The sequence below is a fragment of the Drosophila kikkawai genome, chromosome X (genome assembly GCF_030179895.1).
Source record: "Drosophila kikkawai strain 14028-0561.14 chromosome X, DkikHiC1v2, whole genome shotgun sequence".
NCBI lineage: Eukaryota > Metazoa > Arthropoda > Insecta > Diptera > Drosophilidae > Drosophila > Drosophila kikkawai.
The window spans coordinates 6007445-6035316 of record NC_091733.1 but is presented as its reverse complement, the minus strand read 5'-3'; the positions used below and the strand labels follow the sequence as shown (position 1 = coordinate 6035316).

Below are 27872 nucleotides of genomic sequence, written 5' to 3'. Positions count from 1 at the left end.
TTATCAGAATTATGCTGGGTTAAGAGCAATTCTTGCCGCAATGAATAATTTCGCTAGTGATTTGGTAACATACAAATCCGTTGATTCCATGACAGATCCCGATGATGTACTAAATTATACAACGGAGTTTTTGAACTCTCTGAAGTTACCAGGCTTTCCACCACAAAACTTGCAACTTAATGTTGGTACAGTTATTATACCCTTGCAGGGTATTATAATTTCAGTCAGAAGTTTGCAACGCAGTGAAGGAGACCTTTCCGACCCTATAAAGTATATATATTCTTGATCAGCATCAACAGCCGAGTCGATCTAGCCATGTCCGTCTGTCCGTCCGTCTGTCCGTTTCTACGCAAACTAGTCCTTCAGTTTTAAAGCTATCTAAATGAAACTTTGCTATAGTCTTTTATATACTCTCACTGCTATATATGTCGGAACGGGCCGGATCGGGCGACTAGATAATATAGCTCCCATATCCCATGATCGATAAAGTTTTAGAAAAAAAAATATAACATGGCTGTTTTTCAACATTTTTGCACCATTTTTTAGATATGGCTATTTTATATTATTTCAGAATTTCGATAAAAATTTTATGAAAATCGGACTACTATATTTTATAGTTGCCATAGGAACGATCGGGAAATTAATAGAAAACAAACTTTAGATTCGTTGTTATTCAACGTATTTTTATCAACTCTGAGATATAAGCTTTTTTTTATTATTTTAGAATTTTGGTATAAATTTCATAAAAATCGGACAACTATATCATATAGAAGCGATCGGTATATATGTGGGGTGTTTTTATTTATAGTGATAGTTTTATTTAGAAGTATATGATTAATATTAAGTTCAATTTAGGTTAACACAAAAGTTTATTTGTTCAGCTTCAATAATTGTCGTCGTTGGATAAATACGTCTTACTTCCGTCTTTACTTTGGCAGAACTCTCCCTCACTCCCTCGGCAGAGGGCTTTTTGTACTGCCCGTCTTCACTTGGGACGGGGCCTCTCGTACTGCTCGTCGTTGCTCAGGACGGGGCCTCTCCCTGTTAATCGTCTGCGGGACAGGGCCTCTCCCTGTTAATCGTCTGCGGGACAGGGCCTCTCCCTGTTAATCGTCTGCGGGACAGGGCCTCTCCCTGTTCGTCGTTGCTGGCACGGGGCCTCTCCCTGCCGATCGTCGTCGTCGTCTTTTTGCGTCGTTGCCGTTTTTCTTCCTTGGGTCGTCTTCTCGTTCTCGTTGTCCAGGGCGTCGTCAATATTCGTGTGGTAGGAAGTGATAATGTGAAATCACTCCCACATTCGGCCATTCTGACTAAACATTCGCCTCGAATGTTTCGTCGTCTTCTTTGTCGTTTGCATCGTGGATGGACCACGGTTTAAGATATTCAGCACAAGTCGATGAGTTTTTCGGGCCGTCTGAATTCCCGACTTTTTGGACATCGTAAGCGTTGTTGTGCTTGACTTTGACGATTTCATACGGACCCAAATATTTTGGCTTTAATTTGAGACCGCCGCCAAACTGTGTACGTTTTATGGCTACCAGATCGCCAACGTTGTAGTTCCTTACAGGTTTTCGTCGCAAATTATACGTCTTTTTGTTTTCAGCTTGAAGTTTTAAAATCTGGGTTTTAGCTTTAAGACGAAGATCGTTGCGTGTGTCCGTAAACAGACCTATTGATTCTTTGTTGATTAAGTCATGGAGTTGTTGGTCATCTTTGGCTCTCATTTTGGTACCTATAAGAAGTTCAAAAGGTGTTGTGTTTATGCTTCTGGAGAAAGTCGAGTTGATAGCTTGCTGAACTCGATCAACGTGTCTGTACCATTTCGTTGGATCATCTATACTCAGCTTGGAAAGAACAGGTATAATAATTGCGTTGACTCTTTCAACTTGTCCATTTACACGTGGTAAGCCTGTCGTCGATTTTACAACTTTTATGTTTTCTTCTTCGCAATATTGCAAAAAATCTTGAGAGGTAAAAGCTGAACCTCTGTCGGATATGATGCAAGCTGGGTTACCAAAAATGTTACTTTGTCCTCGTAATTTTGTTATGACTTCATTGGCAGTCGTTGACTTTGTAGGGTATAGCCAACAGAATTTAGTAAATGCGTCCACCACGGCAAGGATGTGTTTATAATTTTTGTTTGTCGAGTCTAAAGGACCTAGAAAGTCGATGTGGTAAGTATGCAATGGAAAATCTACTTTTTGCAATGGATGTAGTAAACCCTCTTGTTTGCCTTGTTTGCGGTTGCTTAAAATGCACGGAATGCAACAGTCGATATACTTCTGGATTTTTTCGTCGAGATTATCTATGAAGTATTCCTTGCTAATTAATTCTTTTGTTTTCTTAACAGCAAAATGTCCTCTGTCGTGGGCTCTACTAATGATCTGTCTCTGCATGTCTCTGGGAACGACAATTAACTCTAAGTCTTTAACTAGTTTGTAAAGGACACCAGCTTTAAAAAAATAGTCCTGGTAGGCAGCGTTAGAGTCCTCAATGATTTTGCAGATCGTCTTTAAATGTTCGTCTTTGGATTGAGCTTGTCGAAAACTAACAGTAATTGAATCATCTACGATACTCATGATTGGGTATCTGGACAAAGCATCTACGTGCTTCATGCGTGTGCCTGATCGATGTTCTACTCGGTAATCATATTCCTGCAGCAAGAGTACCCACCGTGCGACCCTAGTGCACAGGTTTTGTTTGTCTAAAGTTTTAGTGAACGCATCGCAATCCGTAACGATTTTAAATTGAATTCCATGCAAATAAACCCTAAACTTAGTAATGGCTTCGATAATGGCAAGCACCTCTAACTCGTAGCTTGAATATTTACGTTGCGCATCCGTTGTTTTCCTGCTCATATAGTACACAGGGTGGAATTGACCGTCATCTGCTGATTTTTGTAGGAGCACGGCTCCAAACCCGTCTATGGATGCGTCAGTATGTACCTCCGTTTCATACTTCGGATTATATATAGCCAATACTGGGGTTGATGTCAAGTACTTTTTTAAAATTTCAATTGCGTTGTAAGATCAGTCAAGGGTTTTGAAATAAGTGCATATTTATTTATGAATTTTCTAAAATATCCTGTCAGACCGAGAAAACTCTCAAGCTGCTTCAAGTTATTGGGAATCTTAAATTTGGATACAGCATCAATCTTCTGAGGCGTCGGCGAAATCGTTTTATTCTCGATGATATGCCCTAAAAACTGAATACGGGTCTGTAGAAAATGACACTTTTTCATGTTAAGCTCAAGTCCAAACTCGCTGCAAGCTGCTATTACTTCTTTAAGATTTGATACCGCCTCGTGTTCATCTTTTGCCGGTATAATGATGTCATCTACATATGGCAGAGCAATTCCTCTTCGGGTTAGAGTTCGAAAAATAGCATTTATGTGTCTCTGAAAAACTCCTGGCGAGTTGGACAGACCAAAAGGAACTCTACAAAATTGGTACTGGCCACTCTGTGTGACAAATGAAGTGTATTTCTTGCTGGCTTTGGCTACAGGCACATGGAAAAAGCCGTTCTTCAGGTCAATTGTGCTAAACACCATAGCTTCTTGAAGGCGATCGAGCTGGTCATCTATTAGCGGCAGTGGAAAATGGTCTTTTATGATTACCTTGTTTATGCGTCTGAAGTCTATGCAGAGTCGTTGTGAACCATCACTTTTCTTTGCGAGTACAACAGGGCTGGTAAATTCAGAGTCTGACTCCTCAATTATACCACTCGCTAGCCACTGTTCAACTTGTTCTTCAATCATGCGCGTCTCAGCGAAAGCGAATCTGCGCGGACGTGAAAAAATTGGAGATTCGTCTTTTAAAATAATCTTCATTTCAATGTTTGTTGACTGTGACTTTCGCGGCTTATAGTTTACTAACAATTCGCGCACTTCGTTTTTTGCATCTTCACTGGCTGATTCGTTTATGTCAAGTTCATCGTTGTTAACCACTGCGTCAATTTTCATCAAGTTTGCTTCCGGTTGCTCTTCATCAGGACTGTAAAGTTTTCGTACGCGCAACCCGTTCGGACCAAAATAAATTTCTGCATGCAAGCATAATTGTTCACCGATGATCATTTGAGTGTCCATACACTCGAGAGGAACTATGAAAAATATTAAGTCGTAACTATTCTCATCTATCCACACTTTTTGGTAGCACTGTCCAATCGGCTTTATTTTATTTGAACTTCGATCTTTTCCAAATCCAATCAGATAAACACTGCACTCCTTCAACTTAGGTAAACCTATTTTTTCATACAAGTCTTCACGCAGAATATTAAACTTACTGCCTGTATCAAACAACGCGATGCAATTTTGATTTTGAATCGACACGATCTTGCTCGTTAAATTAGTGTTTTCTTTAAAAACTCGTGTGTTTGGCTGATTTTCCTCGACTGTTTTCTCACTTTGTGGACAATTTTTTGAAATGTGTCCAAATTTGTTGCACTTGAAGCACTTTCTGCCTTTTTCTTTGTTGTTGCAGCCACTAGAAAGATGTCCCTTTTCACCGCAGTTGTAGCAAACAATCTCTTTTTTGGTACTCTTGAAACCACTGTGCGCTGGCTGTGATTTCTTTTCTTTACTATTTCCCTCAGAAAATTTTGATTTGACACTTATGATTTGGTAATCTTTTAGTTTGCGTTTAAACTCCGACAAGTTTTTAGCACCGTACAAAACAGATTTATTTATAGAAAGTTCGTCAATACCGTCGATCACATATTGAATAAGTGCATCTTCTTCAACCTTTCCGCGTGATGCAATATCTTTCATCCTGTACAAATATTCCTGCGCGTTCTCGTTCGCGCGTCGTTTGCTCTCTCCGAGTTGTTTGTGTATCTGCTTGCTGCTCACTGTTGATTTAAACTCACTCAAGAGAGACTTCTTTAATGCACTCCACGAGTTCAACTGCTTCTTACTCAACACAAAGAGTTTCGCGACACCCTTTAGCGATTTTTTGGCAAAAATTAGTTTTTGGAGTTCGTTCCATCCCATGAGCAATGCTTGATCTTCGAAGTCGCTTATCCACACCTCAACTGGAGTTTCGTCACCGCCATCGAACTGTTTGATTGATTCCTCTATGTCCCGAAAACTGAGTGCAAAACGTGGCATATCTTCGTGTGCACTCCTTCTTTGTCTTCCATGAGGAACTTCGGCGTTTGGGCTTCCTACGTCTGCTTCACTCTCGTCGTTATCTTTGTCCTCCTCCTCTGACCCTTCGCTCCCGATATCACCAACTTCGTCGCCGGCAAGAAGGTTGCCATACAGCAAATTGCGAAAGATTTGCACTGATGTGTTCTCTACGTCGTGGTTTATGCCCAAAACTACACATATAGATATAAGGTCTCGTTCGTTTAAATGTTCGCGTATGTATGTGCATTTGCGTTTGTATTCTGGGGCATTTTCGTCATATAGGAAACCAGTAAATTCGCGCAGACGTTTGCGATTATTTCTGTCTCCATCTTCTTCAAATATAAATTTATGCAATGCACAAATTGCTGCCTTCGATGCGCTTTTTATATTATGCTGTATTAGATCGTTTAAACACGCCATTATTCATTGTGCGTTAAAGAAAAATTATGTGAATTTTCGTCGTCGTACACGTTTAAACACGTCTCACTTTCAATGGTTTTTATATTCCGGTCGAGCTCCCAAATGTGGGGTGTTTTTATTTATAGTGATAGTTTTATTTAGAAGTATATGATTAATATTAAGTTCAATTTAGGTTAACACAAAAGTTTATTTGTTCAGCTTCAATAATTGTCGTCGTTGGATAAATACGTCTTACTTCCGTCTTTACTTTGGCAGAACTCTCCCTCACTCCCTCGGCAGAGGGCTTTTTGTACTGCCCGTCTTCACTTGGGACGGGGCCTCTCGTACTGCTCGTCGTTGCTCAGGACGGGGCCTCTCCCTGTTAATCGTCTGCGGGACAGGGCCTCTCCCTGTTAATCGTCTGCGGGACAGGGCCTCTCCCTGTTAATCGTCTGCGGGACAGGGCCTCTCCCTGTTCGTCGTTGCTGGCACGGGGCCTCTCCCTGCCGATCGTCGTCGTCGTCTTTTTGCGTCGTTGCCGTTTTTCTTCCTTGGGTCGTCTTCTCGTTCTCGTTGTCCAGGGCGTCGTCAATATTCGTGTGGTAGGAAGTGATAATGTGAAATCACTCCCACATATATATATATGTCGGCGAGTTGGTTGCTAAGTGCAAATTTGGAAAGCTTGTTGCTATGGCAACAGAATTATTCGGCATGCTCAGGTATTGGTAGCCTGTAGGTGTCGCTGGCGCGCAGGCGCAATGACAGTTGAGTCGGTAACAGGAAAAGGACAGTAGACTGTCTGTTACTGAGTGAGGTCTGTTCGTCTGTCGCAACAATAGGAAAGAGTGAAAGAGACAGCTACAGATTGTCTAGGATTGACGTTTGAGTGAAAATTAAGAAAATGTGAAAAGGCTAAAGGAAAAGTGACGTGATGACAGATACGTTTTCAGTGCGCAGGCGGACAGAACTCGCTGGCTCGACTACGGTTAAAAAAAAATAACGGTTATCTCCGACATCAGAAGTAGGATTCACCACAGCCTCGCGGGCATTCTGTAAAGTGATTTTTCGGTCGATATTTAATGCAGTGGCGCATCGAAAGCTTGCGCAGCCGCGTGGTGCAAGACACCGGAGCCGTGATAGGCAGTCAAATGCACTGGTCGCGTGTTGAGCCGGACGGTTGCAAGTGTCATCATTGTCGGCCAGAAAATTTGGGGAAGAATGGAAGACAACAACAACAGAACACTGGCGGATCTGCGGCTGAAGTGCGGAGAGCTGGAGTGACGCGCTTCAGGCGTGATAAAAGTGGTCACATTGCATCTCTGTGCACGAGATGGGTATCGGCGGCTGCGAGCGGCAGCGGCAGCAGCATGTAGAAGCGAGTTGATTTGTGTGATTTAACATTGACAGTATCGGGTGAGCCCTTTCCAAATATTCTTTGATTTGGGAGCTGAATTCTGTTGAGAGCAATTTGCAAAAGTTGGCAAAAATACAGACTTCTAAATTCAGCTTGAGGATTCTATTTCATGTAATTATTGAAGATTACCTACGAGTAGTGGCTGGTTGATTCAAGCAAGCGCTTTGCTCTCTGAGGGGCTGAAGTAATTAATAAAATACGAAATGAAAGCTGGAATATGTGATTAACAATAACAGCGAGTTGTATGTTGTAGTTGTATGTTGGCTGAAGGAAATATTAAACAGTTTTGTGTATGGCTTCATGTGTCGAGTTCCAAAATTTAGCGTGCTTATATACTGGTGCTTTAGAAATTCGCCTAGTAGACATGAATAGTGCAGAGTGTCCCCACACACATGGTTTGGACATAAAGTTGTTGGTTAAAGATGGGAATAGAGAAGTGTTTTATTGCAATGTTGTGCAATGCGATAGGTTGTGCTTAGACTATCGGGAGCAATATTCGAAAATGGTTTCGGACAGTGGCCTTTGCCGCTTATGTCAGACCCTGTGAAGGAAAATATTTCTGTTGAAAAATAATTAATTTAAAAAATTACGAGTTGCCGTCTGTTTGGTCTGCCGTGCCGTTTGGTTTGAGGAGTGCATCTTCTACCTTCATCATGCAATTATTAAGGCGTTTGGAATTTATCATGTTTATTTGCGATAGTTTACATAGATGACGTGTTAATCATGGCAAACTCAGAAGAAAAGGCTTTCCGAAGGCTGAAGGTTGTATTAAATGTGTTGACTGTACCAGGGTTGTCATTTAACGTTACCAAATGTGGGTTTCTTGAACCTACTACGCAGTATCTGAGCTATGAGGTGTGCGGTGGAGAAATCAGACCCAATTCCTAGAAAATCCTTACGTTAAAGGTCCGTCCTTTTAATCGGTGCAATTAAGAGACCGTCGTAAGACCATTTATTGAATTGGTGCCTTATTTTCAAAAACGTGTGCCTCGATTTTCTCAGATCATGAGACATATTCTTCGACTTCAAGTATCTTTAAGTGAAATGACGATATTCAGAAATTGGAACGAACGTTTTTAATATTATTACAAGTGAGCCTGTAATCGTTATTTGTTGGTTGGCAACATCCGATATAATTTGAAACAGATATAAGCTCTTGTGGATATATTGGTAGAATTATGTGTCTTGATATCTATCTCTATATGAATTGGAAATATTGGTTGGCGTGCAATTATTCTGATATTTTTGGCATTATTTCATTCAGATGAGAGTTTTTAGTCTATACTTATTGCAAATGTAATCATTTAAAAAAAAAATTATCTGAACATTGATGGACATACTTGAAATCGTATGATTTTAAAATAGAGTAGAGGAAGAGAAAGCGCAAGGCAAATGTAGAATTCTTTTTGTGTGCAGAATTCACGTGACTGATTTCAACTCCGATAAATAAAAATAAAGTGACGGAAAAACGTGTGAACTTAGAATAGAAATCTCAAATGAATGACTGATCAACATCAGGATTCCGAATTTATTGATATAATTTATAAACAACTGAAGATAATTGAAATTAAATTGAGTTACGAAGAGGAGTATTGTAGTATACAGAGAGGTGTGAGGCAATGTTATCTGCCAGTAGTGTCCCTTAAATTTGGTTGATTATTAATCAAGGTTATAAATCCGTTATGTATTTGGGTGGAAAAAAAAAAATAGACTCAGCAAGATTTATCAATATTGTTGGAAATGACTAAGTTTAAAGATTGTTGAAGGTTGTATCATGTGTAAAGTTTTAAAGTAGTCATCTGGCTGGATACCAGGACCGCAGAGGTGATGGCAAGATGCTCTTGGCGGGGTGCAACTTGCGGCGAACTGCACAGTTAGTAGTGCAACCAATGCAAGCCCTTAAGAGATGCCAATCGGACCCACCCTTTGGGCTTGATACCACCACATGACACAGAGAAAAGTATAGAGAAAGAAATTTAAAGTTACGTTATGCCGGTTCGGTAAAATTATGGAAGGAAGAGCACAAATTTTGTTAAGGCAAGATTAACTTAAAATGGATAAATTGGAAATTGAAATTACTACGAATGAGAGAGAAGAGAAAGAAAGAGATAAAGAAATGAAGATGGAGATCGGTACATGTTAAAATCCTTAACAAGCAAAAGAACTTATAAGTATGCGCATGAGTTTTTGAGGGCATTGCCAAATAGTCAAATAAGCATTGACGTTGATAAAGATTTAGACGACTCAAGTGGAGATGCGTCTGATTCCCATGTGGGGAATGATGATATGGATGGCACGGTTGATGCCTTGGAATCCCACCATAACAGAAGGAATTGTTATGGCGGGGGTCAGTGGAGACCGCACCATAACAGAAGGAATTGTTATGGCGGGGGTCAGTATGTGGGTGTAAAAGGAAATACACCAGTTGATAAAGCTATGTAATTAGAGAAGTCTGAATTGTAAATTATGATTAAAATGAAGATGTAATTTGTTATGTTATCATGTTATTATGAAACCAAGATGCTTATTTTGTCTAAATGCCTAAATACTTATGTTTAGAAAATTAATGAAATGATGAAATGTTTGTTAACAATAAAATGTAACGAGTACCGAAATTTGAGAATACTGTGATTTAAAGTTAACACACGAGGACGTGTGATTCGTCAGGAAGGCCGTGTCGGATCACATGAAACAGGGCCTACTTTATTCCTATGGTCAGAATATGTGAAGCGGAGCCTTTTGAAATATGAAGAGAGCTTGTACTCTATAGGTTCGAAAGATTATCCTGCAAAACTAACATTTGAAGATGTTGGGTTTGTGCGGAAGAGAGCTTGTACTCTATGGTTTCGAAAGGTTATCCCGCCAAACTAACATTTGAAGACACTAGAAGTGTAAGCGAGAGATCGCCGACTGAGGCACTCGTTGGTGGAATCATTTATAAGGCTATGAGGGTCCAGAGAGACCGTGACGCAAGAGGTGCGTGTGAGCGTTGCAAAGTGTGCAGCAAGAGCCTGTATAAATTGATGAAGAGATGTTGAGTAAGAGTTGTGGTACGAGTAGAGAAAGAAGATACAGATTTGCTACGAGAAGAGAATGAAGTGGCGAGAAGAAATAAAAGTAAAGCTTATTTGACATGAATAAAACAGATAAAATGAAATGTTAAGTTGAGACCAAAGAGAGAAACAAGAGAGAATGATAAATGAAAATGACAGTTATGTTTAGAGCTATTAGAAGACACGTCACGCGAGGACGCGTGAAATGTCATGATGGCCGTGTCGGCGAGTTGGTTGCTAAGTGCAAATTTGGAAAGCTTGTTGCTATGGCAACAGAATTATTCGGCATGCTCAGGTATTGGTAGCCTGTAGGTGTCGCTGGCGCGCAGGCGCAATGACAGTTGAGTCGGTAACAGGAAAAGGACAGTAGACTGTCTGTTACTGAGTGAGGTCTGTTCGTCTGTCGCAACAATAGGAAGGAGTGAAAGAGACAGCTAGAGATTGTCTAGGATTGACGTTTGAGTGAAAATTAAGAAAATGTGAAAAGGCTAAAGGAAAAGTGACGTGATGACAGATACGTTTTGAGTGCGCAGGCGGACAGAACTCGCTGGCTCGACTACGGTTAAAAAAAAATAACGGTTATCTCCGATATATATATAATATGTAATATGTATAATATGTAAAGCTGTAACTGTCAAACTGTAAACATAATAAGTATAGGTAAAATGTATTGAAACTCTGTTTTGTGAGTGTTTTCAGCATTTAAATCTATAATATAAACATCAAAACCAATCCGCAAGGGTATACAAACTTCGGCGTGCCGAAGTTAGCTTCCTTTCTTGTTATGATATTGCGTAATTTGAATCCACCGCGACTTTGCAATGGTACTCGATTTTCGGTAAAAAGACGTATACCGAATTTTATTGAGGCAACTATATAACTATATAACAGTTATTTTCAATTTTTAAAATAATTGAAAATTAAAATTATTCTCCAATTTGTATATCTCAAAAATAACATTTTCCTGTCAATTTTTATTTTAAAAATTGAAAATAAAAATAGAATCGCAATAATAAGCTTGCACCTTGAGTCAGATACCACTATCTTCTGTGCCGAAAATGCTCTTTCTACAGAAACCTCTGTAGCAGGAACACAATGAACAACCTTAGCCAAAGCATAAAGGCATGAATAAGAGTATTTTTTACTCTCCAAATACTCCATGTATGTTCGCATTTGGGTCTAGTGACTTGGGAGAGTATCCATTAATTTCCATTTCCGCCAATTTTAGTTCAGGCTCTTTTTCGAATTCTTCATTTTCTGAGCGCTCGTCGAATGAATTAAGGTATTTGCTAATCAGGGAGCCTCCGTCACCCTCACTCTGAGAGGAACGGTGAATTTTTTATTATATGCACTTATGTACATGTACATAATTGTGCATATGCAATAACCGCAATATAGACATCAAAGTATAGAGTTCGGCGTTTTCTGGTTGTTTGCTTGTTGATATTATTAAAGGCAGTGGGTGTGGGTTTTAATGTAGGCAGCATCCTTCTTCCCAATAATGGTGTTGTGTCTAGGTACGTGCTTTCATCCAAGCCACTACTCATTTCAACTTCCTCGGTGCTGGTTTTCATGTCCACAGAAGGAGGTTGGTGTCCATGTTAAAGGTGTGTTATATATTTGTTTATATTTTGTTTAGTTGTTTTTGGTGCGTTTCGGGTAGGTTTGTCCATTGGGATGAGTATCAGTTAGGTTTTCATATGTGAGATTTTGTAGGCTGGAGTTGTTTCCTATATAACGCGTGGAGGTTGTTGAGGTTTCTATTATTCGCAGGTGACGTTAGCTGCGGTCTTCTGTTTATGCCGCGCCCATATAGCTGTGTTGTCAGTTGCTTCTATTATGGAGGCTGCTAAGTAGTACGACAGATATTGTTTTGACAGGGAAGAATATTTAGCGTTCAGGTTACATAGTCTTTCTTCTGTGTTCCGCACTTAGGTTGTTTATCTTGTCTTGTTCCTTATTTGTAATCGGCTCATTTGCTGATTTTTGGTAGATCAACATGTGGTAGTGGGTTCTTTTACAATTAAGAGTTTTAAGGGGTTATATACAGTTGTGATGATAAAAAAAATCGACTTTTTTATTGCATATTCTTCAAGTATATACTGTTGAGAATATTCTCACAAAAATTCATAACGATCGGAGCATTAGAACCGAAGCTGTAGCTATTTATAGTGCACGACCTGCACATCGGCTTGAACAAACTTGAAACTTTAAACGCGATTATCTCAGAACCTTGTTTTTTCGAAATTACCTTTGCGGTAGACACGATTACTAAAAAACTATTAATCCGATCAACACCATTTTGACCACTTATTTATTATAACAACAGCTACTCCTCTAACGAAGAATTTGTATTTTTTTTTGAAAACTTTTTTTTTAGAGCATAAAAATCGAAAATCTTATACCTTAAAAAAGTGAATTTTTTGTTAAAACCGTCGCCATTTTTTTTTAATCAAAATTTTAATAAATCCATGGTCTAGAGGACTAGGCAATACAATATACTAACGAAATTTTTTTTAATTTTTGATTTAGGATGAAGTGTTTTAATTTATTTTATTTTCAGCTTTGTAGTGATGGGAATTTCTGTTTGTGCTGAACGCTGTCATGCACCAATAAGGCTTGCTTCCAAGGGAGCGGGCAGCTGTATTTATTGTTTCGTAGTATTTCTCACAACCACATATACAATAGTTTTTACATTTAAGAGCCCCAAAATTATGCTTAACAGGCTAAGAGAGTAAGACATTAAATGTCTTAGTAGTAATGTAAGAGCGAGAGACACTGCGCTGCAGGTTAGGCTTAGCATATGCTGTTAATTTACATTTCATGCTCATTAACTAGAATTTTTTAACAATTCAAGAGGCGTTTTTTAACCTATTTTCATTAGCTGATTTTTTCGGGTTTTCCCTGGATATGTTAGAGGCACCTTTTCAGATGGAGACGAGCAAGTTTATGTCCCCCTAGCTCCACAGTGGTTCAAACTACCGAGGCAGAATGTGGGTATTATTATACTTGTTTATTGGCTTCTTTTGCTCTGTCTTTCATTTGTGCCAGGTGAGATGTTTGGCATCAATGCGGCTATAGGGTCCCAAGCAGCAGCAGTCAAAATTGGGGATTATTTCGGTTAGCGTAGGCATCAGTTGTAGCACCAGGGTCAGCTGTAGTTCCAGTTGTAATTGCAAAGGTTGCGGCAGCCAGCTGCGCAGTAGAGGAGTCCATTCAAATAAGGCATGCCTTCACGAGGGAGAGGGCTGCTGATTTTATTGCTTTGTAAAAATTCATACATTTACATATGCAACCTTAGTCCATAAGAGCCCCAATCAGAGAACATGGGCCAGTAAGAGAATTTAACATTTCAATGTTATTATACCCTTGCAGGGTATTATAATTTCAGTCAGAAGTTTGCAACGCAGTGAAGGAGACCTTTCCGACCCTATAAAGTATATATATTCTTGATCAGCATCAACAGCCGAGTCGATCTAGCCATGTCCGTCTGTCCACCTGTCCGTTTCTACGCAAACTAGTCCCTCAGTTTTAAAGCTATCTGAATGAAACTTTGCATATAGTCTTCTATATACTCTCACTGCTATATATATCAGAACGAGACGGATCGGACGACTATATCATATAGCTCCCAAAAAATTATAACTTGGCTGTTTACCAACATTTTTGCACCATTTTTTAGATATGGCCATCAGAATAAAAATTTCATGAAAATCGGACGACTATATCTTATAGCTGCCATAGGAACGATCGGGAAATTAATAGAAAAAAAAATTATAACTTCCGTGTTTTTCAACCTATTTTTATCTACTCTAAGATATAAGCTTATTTTATTAGTTCAGAATTTTGGTATAAATTTTATGAAAATCGGACAACTATATCATATAGCTGCCATATAAACCGATCGGTAGATGTAGAGAAAATGTAAAACTGGGAATGTAAAACTGTAACTGTCAAACTCTAAACATAATAGGTATAGGTAAAATTTAATGAAATAATATCTGCAAGGGTATACAAACTTCGGCGTGCCGAAGTTAGCTTCCTTTCTTGTTAGTAAAGAAAGAGAGAGGGATACAGCGCTGTAGGTGAGGCTTAACAGATTTTAATACTGTCTTCCCACACAGCACATTTGTGAGGAACGTTAGGGATTTTTCACAAATGTGAAACTCGTGTTCCCACACACCGTCAAAGCACATTCACCATCCGAACAGCTGATCGATCAGTTGTGGCTCATGAAAACGTAAACAAAGACTGTCGAATTGGCAGTTGCCAATTTGAAATGGAGCATTTACCAACTAGGCACAGATTGCGTCAGAATTTATCCGCACTAAATTTAAATGAATTAAATGACAAGGAATTTTTGTTTTCTAATGATTTTTCTCTAACAAAGAGCAAAATTCCCCGAAGAGTGTCTATAGGTGGTATAGGCATCCAAAATCTTTAAAATAAGGTAGAGGTAGGCGGTTTATATTAAATAGTAACAATTGGGGCAAGAATATACAGAAAAAACGGCAACAACTATTTTGGACATGCTTGTAGCCTTGGCGCCACGTTTTAAATTCCATTTCTTATTTGTTCCTCGCCAAGAGTGTATACACTTTCGTAGTGATGGTCAAATTTTCAGAGTTGCACCGAAAAACTATCGCCTAACTATCGCCAAACAAACCGTGGTTATATATTAATGTGTTCTAACGGCGGTCCATTTGGGAAAATTTGGAACGGCAAAACCTTATGGACCGTTTGTTCAACGGACGGTGAATGTGCTTTGACGTTGTGTGAGAAGACCCTATAAGCCTCTCCTACAGCGCTGCACCCTCTGTACAAATGATATTGACTTGTTTGTAGAGCTGGAAAACAATCGATGGCACTATCGATACCATCGATGTTTCTTAAATTTTGTAAACATCGATGGTTCTTGGGCCGCTATCGATTGTTTTTATTGTATTGAAGTAGCACATAAAGGAAAAGGAGTGAATCAACTTGAGTATTGGACGGTAATAATCAATGTAATATGTAATGTTTTCGTATAACCAAAAATGTTCTCTGTTTTTTTAGACGCATACAAACGATACAACAGCCTTAGCAATGCTGTCTAAAAAGGTCTTATGCGTGCCAGCATCTTCCTGCGCTTCAGAGCGAGCGTTCAGCAAAGCTGGACAAATTATATCTGACAGGAGATGCGCATTAAAATCAAACATTGTTGATCAGTTAATGTTTTTAAATAAGAATTATGATCTCAAATAAAAAAACTACTTAATTGATATTTTTATGTTTTATTTGAAAACATCGATATTTCATCGATGGTTTCTTCAAAAACATCGAAAACATCGATGGTCCCAAACATCGATTGTTTTCCAGCTCTACTTGTTTGGTCGAATTGGAATTGTTACAATTTCAGGTGATGTTTTTTTTGGCTGTTTACAGGTGTATTTTTGCAATTTAATTGGTTGAGAAGGTTTTGGGCATATGTGTAGTTGGGGAGGAGGTAGCATATGCTTCTCTGGGGCCATGGAGGTTCAAGCTGCCAGTAGGCAAAATGTAGCACTCCACAGCCCAGGAGGGCATATTTTGTTCATATATATGTATGCTTTCTTTTAACTGATATGTAGTCTATGCCCCTATATCTGGGGGGTTTAACTGGTGATACTTTGTATTGAAACGTAGATTAATTATATATGCCAATCTTTAAGATATACCGATCCGTTGAAAAGTTGTTGCGATTTAAAAAATTGAAAATAAAAATTGACAGGTAACTGTTATTTTCAATTTTAAGAAATAAAAATTGGAGAATAATTTTCATTTTCAAGTATTATTTAAAAAATTAAAAATAACTGTTATAACTCAACTATTATAAAAAAATTGAAAAATAATAATTATTCTAAAATTTTTGTATTAAAATTTATTCTCCATCACAGTTGCACGTGTTGTCAGAGATAAATTAAGAAAAAGTAATTAGTAGATGTTAAATAAGCTTTGGTTTACAGTTATCAATTCTTACTTTGATCACAGTTTATTTGAAGGTCTTTAATTTTGAACGTATTTTTGATTTGTTATATTTTCTTATATTATCTAAAGTTAAAGAGCTAGACACTAAGAAGTTACAGACCATTAACGCTAGTAAGATTTACTACTTTCTGTAAAAACTATAAACACATTTTCTATGTATTTTGTTTGTACACATAATTTTTCTGGCAAGTGTTGTGCATATTAATGCATTTCAGATATTTAAAGTTTGCATACCGATCTCTTATTATACAGGTCCACTTTAATGTGAATTTGCTTATATTTTGAGCTTTTCGTTTTGGAATCGTTTTGTTCTTTCTTGCGCTTCCCGATCTATGTATGTATTTTTTCTTCCTTTTTAACATTGAACTTTTAGACTTTTCCGTTACCAAAATGAGCTTATGGAATACAGAAAGAAAGACTGTTTATATCAGAGGCTATTGCTCTTGAGATGACAAGGCATTTCGTATTATGCAGCTATACTCTTCATATAAGTTTACTATGTGGAACACTAAATATATCTAATGCACTTTGTCTTTAATGTCAGGTTAATTTTAATTTAGGAAAACTACATAAGACATAAGACTGCATTAGTATAACTGCGTATGTACATATATTATATTTTTCTTAACCAGGGCTTCACAACAAAAATATTTTCATATTTTCAAATATAATTTATCGCAGACACTGACATTTTTGATCAAATACTAAATACTAACTTAAACTCGTAAATAATACAAATTTAAAAATGAACATAGTGCAAAATAATGTTTAGAAAACATTTGTATAAATAAATTGTTACTTTGTAAGCGTAGATTTTTTTGAATTTTTAAATAAGCGAACCAAACAAAGAGCATTAGGTGTTCGACATAGAATAGAATCAGCCAAACTGTGTTATTATTTTTGTTGTTCTTGCCATTTTCATCGCCTTGTGCGCAATTTTTCTTTATTCTTCCGTGCTATAAAAACCGAAAGTAAAAAGCATTTTTTCCATATTCCACTGCGCAAGAGAGTCACATTCGGACGGTTGTAGGTGTAGTAGCTCGCGTTCAAATAATCGCAATGAAAAATATTATAACTAAAATAAACTAAAAGTTACTTAAAATCTAAAAAAAACCAATTATAACATATTTTTTTTAAGTGAGGTAGGAAGAGTTTAGTTTTTCCGAACGCCCAAAGTTAAGTTCAGCTTAAGCATGCGCCCTTTTGGCAACGATATCACAAATATCCAACACAATGCTGGAAGTGCCGATAACAACGATCCTAACGATGGTAATGGCAACAGAAACAACGACAACAGAAGCTCAAATATAGGCGACGAGGGAGGCTCCGACCAAGATGTGGATCCACGAGTTCCGCCGCACATAGCTAGGATTGGTGGTATAGGTACCTTTCCGCCGACCGCCGGCCAAGGTGTCATCCGTGTAGTACAGCGATGCGAAGAGGCCAAAGAGAACCACATGCTTGGTAAGATCACCTTTTAGCGTACCCCTCAATCTCTTACAGTTTACGATTTATTCTTTGCTGATGCGCCATTGCACATTCATATAATATATACAAATATATTATATGTTTTCGTATAGGAAAACAACAATTAGTCAACAGCTAATGAGGTCTACTACGCACTACCTTACCCAAGCAAGTGTCGGAGGTTACGGGACCTTCCATACCTATGGTCTACCTTTCAGTACCAACCCTTCGGAATACCGCCCGATTTACCCCGGATTTATAGTACTGTCGCCCGGAACTATTCCAGAATTTCGCCTGGAATTTGCTCAGAGCATGAGTAGCAAATCAGGAGTTCGACGTTCCGTCGGAATTCTATGGAAATTTCTTCGGAACTTTCCTAATTTCGAAAGCCGACCGGAAATAAATTTCGACAGGGATCTCAAGGGGAATTCAAAGCGGAATTTTTCAGGAATTCCAGATGAAAACCGAAAGAAATTTCTTGAAAAAAATCTTCCTAGTAAAAATCTGAATTTATTTATTCCTTATTTATATATGGACCGCATAATTTGATTTATGTGCACATTTTTGGTAGCATTAAATATTTCTGATAAATTAACTATACATAAGTGTATGTTACGGGCTTCTACTGCCGGCTGCTGGGTCCATCAATAACCTAAAGCCTAGTACTCTGATGACGAAAATCCGCTGTCTAAATTAAGACAGCAGAATCGCTGTTTGGTTACCGAACCAGTCTACCGTCCGTTGAACAAACGGTCCATAAGGTTTTGCCGTTCCGAATTTTGCCAAATGGACCGGCATCAAAGCGCATCAAAATCTAACGACCGTTTGTTTGGCGATAGTTAGGCGATAGTTTTTCGGTGCAACTCTGTTTTCTTCTTCTTATACTGTCTTTCCACACAGCACATTTGTGAGGAACGTTTGGGTTTTTTCAGAAATGTGAAACTCGTGTTCCCACACACCGTCAAAGCACATTCACCATCCGAACAGCTGATCGATCAGCTGTGGCTCATGAAAACGTAAACAAAGACTGTCGAATTGGCAGTTGCAAATTTGAAATGGAGCATTTACCAACTAGGCACAGATTGCGTCAGAATTTATCCGCACTAAATTTAAATGAATTAAATGACAAGGTATTTTTGTTTTTCTAATGATTTTTCTCTAACAAAGAGCAAATTCCCCGAAGAGTGTCTATAGGTGGTATAGGCATCCAAAATCTTTAAAATAAGGTAGAGGTAGGCGGTTTATATTCTGCCAACACCACCAATTAGAATCTAAATTGTCTGATTTTTTAGAAACATCGATGTTTGATCCAGTACTAATTCACACTGTCTAGTCGCATCCATGTTTAACATCAATTTTGCAATTTAATTTATTAATTGAATACAAATAATTTCCACTTACCTTATTACATACAGGCCTACATCGGTAACCTTAAAATTTTTTGATTTTGTTTTGGGCGAAATCGTACGATTTTGTTTTTAGCTTCTCCGATTTCCGACAAATTTTTGCTATCGGAATGTTTCGTTTTCTCATCGTTTTTTACTGCTCAAACTTTTTATAAGCAAAAAATGGTGGAGTTAGGCAAATCTAGGCATCTAAGATGCTGCCACATTGGTCAATTTTGACCATTTCAGTAATCAAATTAAATAGCATTATTGATAAACAACAATTTTTGCGCTCATTTAAAGTTATTAATGAATTCATTTATATTTTTTAAATTATTTTTAACTGGCTGTTTCGTTTCACCAACAATATGGCAACCTTGGCGATAACTTTTTGCGATGGACTTACCGACCTATCGCCAAAACGAGAAAACTTGGTGAACACCGCAAACATTTTTTTTGTCAAATCTGAGGTGGGGTCAGAAATACATTTTTTATAAAATAACTACCTGCCAGAATGATCTTGTGGTGATCCGGAATAAACATTAATCGACCCCTGAGTAAACAATTTTTTTTTAGTGTATTAAGCCTAGTACTCTGACGAGAAAAAGCCGCTGTATAAATTTAGACAGCGGCCAGACTCCATATAAAAAAAACGGTGTCGAAAAAAAAAGAAGAACTTTTAGACACGTCGTTTTTTTCGGTACTTTGACGACGAAAATGAAGCCTGCGAAAATTGAATGGCGTTGCCAGATCAAGATAGTAAACAGCTGATATCGCGCTGTCTAAATAATTCATTTGATTTATTTAGACACCCCTCATGGAGGGAAAGTTGAAGGAAAAAGGTGGCATTGATAGGGGCTGTCAAGGGGAAGCCCATAATATGGAATTTAACCCACAAAGGAGATTTTAATGCCATATTTATTAATATTTTTAATATTTTTTTGAATATTTGTTTACAAACAGCTGTCCAGTGTGACCAAGGAAAATCCTTAAACGCCATAAAAAGTACTTTTTTAATGGAATTTCAGGATTTTCCTTAATTTTTTTTGGTCACACTAGCTCGGTAGCGAAATAAACAGCGATTCCGCTGTCTAATTTAGACAGCGGGTTTTTCTCGTCAGAGTACTAGGCTTTAGATCTGATTTCATATAAAAAAGGCCAAATACTTTTCATTCCGGCCAGACAAATGTGCCCGTTTTACAAATCGAAAAAATCTTTCGGTTTCGAAAACTGGAGCACCGATTTTCGTTTTCAAAAACAAAAAATGTTTCGTTTTCGATTATCGGAGCAGGACTGAATATATAATTTTTACGCAACTTTAACTAATACGGAAAACACTTCTAAATGCAGTAGCAGTCAACTCAAAATGCAAGGAGAATTAGAAGGACTACCGAAGACCGAAAACTCTTGCGTGTGTCAGGGTATAGCCGACCAAAGCAATGCCTTGTAAATTGATCCACATAATTCGATTTAAATATCAAACATAAACATTTTAGCCATGACTAAAGAAAATGTTCATTATGTGCTATTATACCATACGCAACCAGTGTGCGAGCATAAGAATGAGAGAGCGAAAAACCCGAGCGCACACGAAGCTACGGGGCCTGTCGCTTCGGGCACACACGAAGTCTCTGGGGCCTGTCGCAAAGAAATTTTTGGTTCCATTTTCGTTGTATGAAATGACCAGTCTATATGTTGTATGGTTAGTGGTTAAATCCCATATTATGGGCTTCGCCTTGACAGCACTTATCAATGCCACTTTCTCCTCGCGGGCAGAAAATTGTTGGGTCCTGCAATAATATTTTTCATTCGGCTTTCCCCCTATTGGGCCTGTAAGAATAAACGAAATGAATTATTGTGATATCACGATATCAGCTGTTTTCTCTCTTGATCTGGCGACGCCATTAAGTTGTCGCAGGTATCATTTTCGTCATCAGTGTACCCGCAAAATCGACGAGGCAAAAAGTTCTACTTCTTCCTTTTTCAATTAATTTTAACCAATATAATTTAATTAAATATATATATACTCTTTTAAGAAAGCCTGAAGCAGGCACGAAAAATTCAAGATCGTAAAAGTCGCATACATACATACATAAATAGAGATGTACATGTATGTACATACATACATACATACCTCAGTAAAATTGATATATGTGCATCGTGTTTTTATATTTTATATTTTATATTTCTCAAAAATGATGGAATAACAGCTATATGATATAGTCGTCCGATCCGGCCCGTTCCGATATATATAGCAGTGAGAGTATATACAAGACTATATGCAAAGTTTCATTCAGATAACTTTAAAACTGAGAGACTAGTTTGCGTAGAAACGGACAGACGGACAGACAGACGGACGGACAGACGGACATGGCAAGATCAACTCGGCTGTTGATGCTGATCAAGAATATATATACTTTATAGGGTCGGAAACGTCTCCTTCACTGCGTTGCAAACTTCTGACTGAAATTATAATACCCTGCAAGGGTATACAAATTATAACTTCGTTGTTTTCCAACGTATTTTCATCTACTTTGAGACATGCGCTTTTAGTATTATTTCAGAATTTTGGTAACAATATTATGAATATTGGACAACTATATCATACAGCTGCCATACATCTAGATCTGCGATCCGCAGATGTAGAGAAAATGTAAAGCTGGGAATGTATAACTGTAAATGTTATGAAACTCTGTTTAGTGTCTGTTTTCGGCATTATAATTTATGATATAAATATGACAACCAATCTGCAAGGGTATACAAACTTCGGTGTGCCGAAGTTAGTTTCCTTTCTTGTTTTTTTTTTAACTCCTCCATGTGACATTTTTAAATTAATTTTTTTTATATAGATAGTAGATGTACAAAATGAATAAGCTTAGAAAATATTTAATAACTCATTGTTTCTTTTTAAGATAATAACTTAAAAGTATTTTTCGTAGAAAATTGATAAATGTGCAAAAATGAGTTATTGGCAAAAATAGAATTATATAAATTTATAATATTGCTTAAATGTGTTTTTAATATGAAATAGTGTCTCCTCTTTGCTGCTCTAATAATTGCAACTGCCTCGGCGTTGAATTAACTAAGTTTTGGAGGACGGTTATATCAATATTGGCCCATTCCTTTACGATTGCCTCCTTTAAGTCCTTTAGGTTCCCAAATTGCCTTCCACCTCCGAAAACTTTATGTGAGAGGATGCCCCAAAGATCATCAATCGGATTTAAGTCCGGAATTATAGCGGGTCACTGCATCAAGGAAATTTGTTTGGATTTCAGAAACGGTGCAACGTGTATAGGAGCGTACTCCTATTGAAAAACAAAGTTCTAGTGATGGAACTCTTCCGAAAGGGGTACCAGCTCACTTTCCAAGAGATCCGAGCATATTTGGGCATTCATTCGAAAATGCACAAAGCATATTGGAGATTTATCAAAGAAGTTAAAAGCAGCCCAAACCATTAGAGATCCACCACCGTGGTTGTGTCTGTGGCAAGTTACCCGGGGATGCCTGGGATCTGGCCAATACTTTTGATTTCCATCAGGCCCATCTAAATTCAACTTTTACAGTTCAATTCAACTCGTACTTTTTACAGTTGCCAAGGCTCTAATGTGGCGCGTAGTCCTGCCATCAACCTTAGGAATTGCACCTTTTCGGTGGTTCTGAGCATATTATTGCGAAAGTTTTAGGAATTTTGTTATTGTATTCCGATGCCCATTATTTGTTTTAGCAATAACACTCAATTTGACGCCACATTCAGCCATAGTTTTTACTCTAACCTCCTGCTCTTCTTCCGTTAATTCGGTTCTCTGTGGGATTTTAATCATGGAGTACCGTTTAACCCAGCTCTTTTAAAAATAGCCCAATATAAAATATAATTAATTTTTTGTAAATAAAAACACAAATTTAATCACTTTGTTCCATTAGAATATGATCGGGTCGCCCTCCAAATGTAAATTAAGGGGTAAGGGGGTAAAATGCAATTTTGCCGATTTTTTTTTGACATCATAAAAAATATTTATTAAAAATGTTTTGCCGACGTTGTTTAGTACATATTTCTGGGTACTTTATAAAATTTTTTCATAAAAAAATATTAAATATTAAAAATGTTATGGCCGAATTCCAAGATCGTCTTTTTTTCGAAGGTGTCTTGCGGTGGACATCATATCCCGAGAACGGTTCATCCGAAATCAAAAATTAAACAAATTTTCGTTAGTATATTGTATTGCCTAGTCCTCTAGACCATGGATTTGTAAAACTTTTGATTAAAAAAAAATGGCGACAGTTTTAACAAAAAATTTACTTTTTCGAGGTATAACATTTTCGATTTTTATGCTTTAAAAAAAAAATTTTTCAAAAAAAATTAAAAATTCTTCGTTAGAGGACTATCTATTGTTATAATAAATAAGTGGTCAAAATTCGGTGTTGATCGGATCAATAGTTTTTTAGTAATCGTGTCCACCGCAAAGGTAACTTCGAAAAAAAACGCTTCTGAGATAATCGCGTTTAAAGTTTCAAGTTTGTTCAAGCCGATGTGCAGGTCGTGCACTATAAATAGCTACAACTTCTGTTCTAATGCTCCGATCGTTATGCATTTTTGTGAGAATATTCTCAACAGTATATACTTGAAGAATATGAAATAAAAAAAAGTCGATTTTTTTATCATCACAACTGTATATAACCCCTTAAGGGGGGATATACATGTAAACCAAAATTTTTTTTTGGCAATTTTTTTTTTGTTTAAAAAATAGTTTATTACTTAAAGAATATACTGTGTAAGTATCATCATCGAATTCCAACTTTAAGTGCCTCAAATTAAGTATGCAAGCAAAGTATACAAGTGTTACCGTGGGCACGTAAAAAACTTTAAACGTCTTTTTCTCAGCTTCTAATTTTTGCATTTCTGCCTATGCTATGGACACGATTCAGAAAAAACTACGTAACATATCGGAGTGAATTAAATTTTATTATGATCAGCATCAAATTATCTTCTATTTGAACCTACATGGTTGTTATAAAACTGAGTATTACTATTTTTTAAGAGGGTGGGAAGTGAAAACTGATCACCTGAAAATGGCATTTTTTTCTTCAAATCAAAATTTAATTTTTTTGTCTTGATTTCTTTTGGGTTTTTTAGGTTCAAATAGAAGATACAGGTGTAATGAATACAAACAAATTTGGTTTACGGGTTTTGGACAGGAATTACGACCCCTATCGTGTCCATAGTACGGCAACTCAAAGCTCGAGGCGCTACGGCATATGTTCCGTAAATCCGCCATTTTGTAAAATATTGTTTATAACTAATTTTTTTTGTCATCTCTGATTCTACTTTTAACTATATCCAAAGTTTCACGACGATTGCTTGACTATTTCTTATAAAAAAAATTCACGAAAAATGACCAAATTTTGACCGCTTACATGTATATCCCCCCTTAAGCATTTATCAACTTTCCATTAAAAACAGTTCTTCATTGTCTTTTTTATGCTAACGGTACTACAAATTGGGAGCTGACTAAAAAGCAATGTATGCAACAATATTGGTATATATAAGAGAAAAATGGTGTGTACTCAAAAAAGAACTATCGCTATTAAAACGACAGTAATAAAGAAAACAAAATTTGCACATATGTATATCAATTTTACTGAGGTATGTAAAAATGTAGTGTTTGGTGTTGCTAAAATAAACTTTGTTTTATTCAAATATTTCTTCAAAATATCGTAAATAGAATCCTATTATTGTCAGTATAGTCGTCAGTAGGAAATAAAAAAATTGCTCTATGTACATATGTACATATGTATGTGCATACTTAGTTCATTTTTGTTCTCTTTTTAATGTCCATGCTCTTACACTCTGCGTTCCTGCAAAGCTTGCGATCGTATGTATTTATGTTCATATGTGCATACATATCTACATACTATATATACATATTCGTGGTCGCTGTACCTTGCTTAGATTGTAAAAATATATTTTCATTCATTTTCTTAGTATTTATTTACCGCTTCGTGTGACAACATAAGCTTCGAATAATAAGAGAACAAATTTATCGAACATATGTATATACATATGTACGTAGAGAGATAAAAATGGCGCACTTGGTAGTAAAGGTGATTGAGCAGTGTGAGGCTGCTACCGAAAATGGAGTTTTAGGTAAGTCGGGTAGATATTGTTAAAAATAAAGAATAATATTGAGCATTTCAAAGTAAAACGCGCAATCATACATATGTATATATGTATGTATGTATGTCCATGTATGGCCAGTCAAGAGAGAAGGGGGTGTGTGTGTGTGACGGGCGTGCTTCCCACGGGCCCACGATTTTCAAATGGCCTGTGATAAATATCGCCGATTTTTTATAGAGAAGGGAAGGGCCCGCACATATCGACGCATTTCCGCGAATGTATCGTATGTTGAAAAATCCAATTTTACAGGAGAAGCTTTTTTTATTTAATCTCTGAAAGCACTGGAAGCACTGAACATACGCCAAAATTTAAACTTAATTTTTATCGGAACTATAGGGTTTTCAGTTATATTATTTCACAGGGTAGTGATACATTGGTGCCTAACAATTTTGCATTAAAATCTCAATTTCGAAAAAAATCAAATCGATCAAATCAATCGATATCAAAATTTAACGCAATGAATAGGGATGTCGAAATATTTAAAAATATCGTATCGATGATATTTTTAATTGAAACACAAAATCAAAATGATATTTTATATATCAGAAAGAACTATCTATGTATATATCAGATATTTTTTATATTTTTGTTTTATTATTATTTTTTTTAAAGCTGCATAAGCAATAACCACTAAACATTAACCTAAATACGATCTTAAATTATATTTTTATAATTTTTAGTTTATATTTATTAATAAATGAAAGAAAACAATATTTATTTTTGCTTTCTGTTGCTTTTTTTTATAATATTCAATCAAATCAGAACAAAATTTAGGTTTAAATTTTATATTTTAGCTGCGCACTCTTTATATTTGTCCTCCATCAAAGAGGTAACCTGAAAATTTTAGAAATCATTTCTGTTAAAGCTTAGTACTCTGACGACGAAAATCCGCTGTATAACGTAATACAGCGGCCAAACTCCATATAAAAACAAACGAAAAAGGAAGAAGAACTTTTTGCCTCGCGGTTTTTGCTAGTACTCTGACGACGAAAATGATACCTACGAAAATTGAATGGAGTTGCCAGATCAAGAGAGTAAACAGCTGATATCGTGCTGTAAAAAGAATTCATTTGATTTATGCATACACCCCTAATGGAGGGAAAGTTGAAGGAATAAAGTGGCATTGATAGGGGCTGTCAAGGCGAAGCCCATAATATGGAATTTAACCCACAAAGGAAATTTTAATGCCATATTTATTAATATTTAAAATTTGTTTTTTGAATATTTGTTTACAAACAGCTGTCCAGTGTGACCAAAGAAAAGCCTTAAACGCCATAAAAGGTACATTTTCATCGAGCCAAATAAACAGCGATTTCGCTGTATTACGTTACACAGCGGCTTTTCGTCGTCAGAGTACTAGGCTTTAGTCCCAATATTCATCAATGTTTTATCAACATTTTACCGACTATTCATCAATGATTCATCAACATTTTAGTCCTCAAATTAAACAATTTGGTCACACTGGTTTACGACCGAAATATGTAGCAATTTCGTTTGGAGCACTTCGAAACTAAACATGTCTAATGTTAGTACCAGCCTTTAGAAGTATTTTATTAAAAGAACTGGCTTGCTTTTAAGAAAAGTAAATCTGTTTTTTTATATGGATATCGATATTAGAGACGTTAACAGTGTTCTCCGTCACTTTTGTTGCTGTACTCTTGTGCACAGATAAAAATATTCATTAAATAAAAAAAAAAATGTTTTTCCTTGTTAATAATTGTTATCTACATTCCAACTTAGATATTAAATATGTATGTATGTGGTCTTACTATTTTAGATCTTTCTAAATGTGAACTAATGCAAATACCAGATGCAGTCTATCACCTAATGCGAAACACAGAGTTGCAAACCTGCAACCTTAGTGGCAACGTTTTAAAGAGTGTCTCACCGAAGTTTTCGCAAAAGTTCAGTATGATTACAGGTGAGCCTCTTCTAGCCCTGCCAAATTAAAATACGAATTAATTAATATATACTAATCAATTGCTCTTTTTAGATCTTAATCTTTCACATAACAAACTGACGAGGCTACCAGAGGAATTCAACAATTTGACGAGATTAACTATGCTGAATATATCTCACAACTCCTTTATCGTCTTACCTCAGGTAGTGTTTAAGCTACAGAGTCTTGCCCATTTGGATGCTCAACACAATGCTATATTAGGTAAGCTAAATGCTGTTTGACCGCGATCCCTTGCATTGATTTGTTTTTCAATCATCACAGAGATCGATACTGAAGAGTCCATTTCCAGTGCCTGCCTGGCTTTGGTAGATCTTCGGTATAACCCACTAAGCAGAAATTTTCGGCGAAAGCTGCAGGACTTTCAAACGTCGTTCCGCCTTGAGATTTCCAACAACGTTGAAGACGACTGGTAGTACGCGTGTGCCTAGCTATTAACAAAGAACATCAACTAATCTATACAGCTCTTGAAATTTTTTTATAGCTCCTAAAATTGTATATTTAAAAAAATACATTAGTTTATATAACATTTTCGACTATCCGTCATTTAATTTCCAATAAAAAAATTTGAATTAAAGATTTGACGGCACCATAGGGTTTAACCTAAAGCCTAGCAATACAGCGGCCAAACTCCATATAAAAAAACGGTGTCGAAAATTGAAGAAGAAGAACTTTTTACCTCCCGGTTTTTGCTAGTACTGAATGTCGTTGCCAGCTGATATCGTGCTGTAAAAAGAATTCATTTTTTCATTTTTATTCTAACACCCCTAATGGAGGGAAAGTTGAAGGAATAAAGTGGCATTGATAGGGGCTGTCAAGGCGAAGCCCATAATATGGAATTTAACCCACAAAGGACATTTTAATGCCATTTTTATTAATATTTTAAATAGTTAT

At 36.9% G+C, this 27872-nt stretch overlaps 1 protein-coding gene across 4 annotated transcripts in view; it reads left to right on the top strand.

The window, feature by feature from the left end:
- Sclp (leucine rich repeat containing protein 20 sclp) overlaps window positions 1-27555 on the top strand; it is a 51039-nt gene extending 23484 nt beyond the window's left edge. Inside the window, exons 1-4 of one of the 4 annotated variants that reach the window (XM_017171416.3) lie at window positions 16981-17461; window positions 26799-26942; window positions 27015-27182; window positions 27243-27555. In XM_017171416.3, the coding sequence (XP_017026905.1) occupies window positions 17191-17461; window positions 26799-26942; window positions 27015-27182; window positions 27243-27394 (735 nt within the window). In that variant the 5' untranslated portion in view covers window positions 16981-17190 and the 3' untranslated portion in view covers window positions 27395-27555. Of the gene's footprint in view, window positions 1-16980; window positions 17462-24368; window positions 24491-24838; window positions 24992-26798; window positions 26943-27014; window positions 27183-27242 lie in introns of those variants that run through there. The other 3 variants (XM_017171439.3, XM_017171423.3, XM_041775118.2) reach the window with 3 other exon arrangements.
- Window positions 27556-27872: the final 317 nt, after the last annotated feature.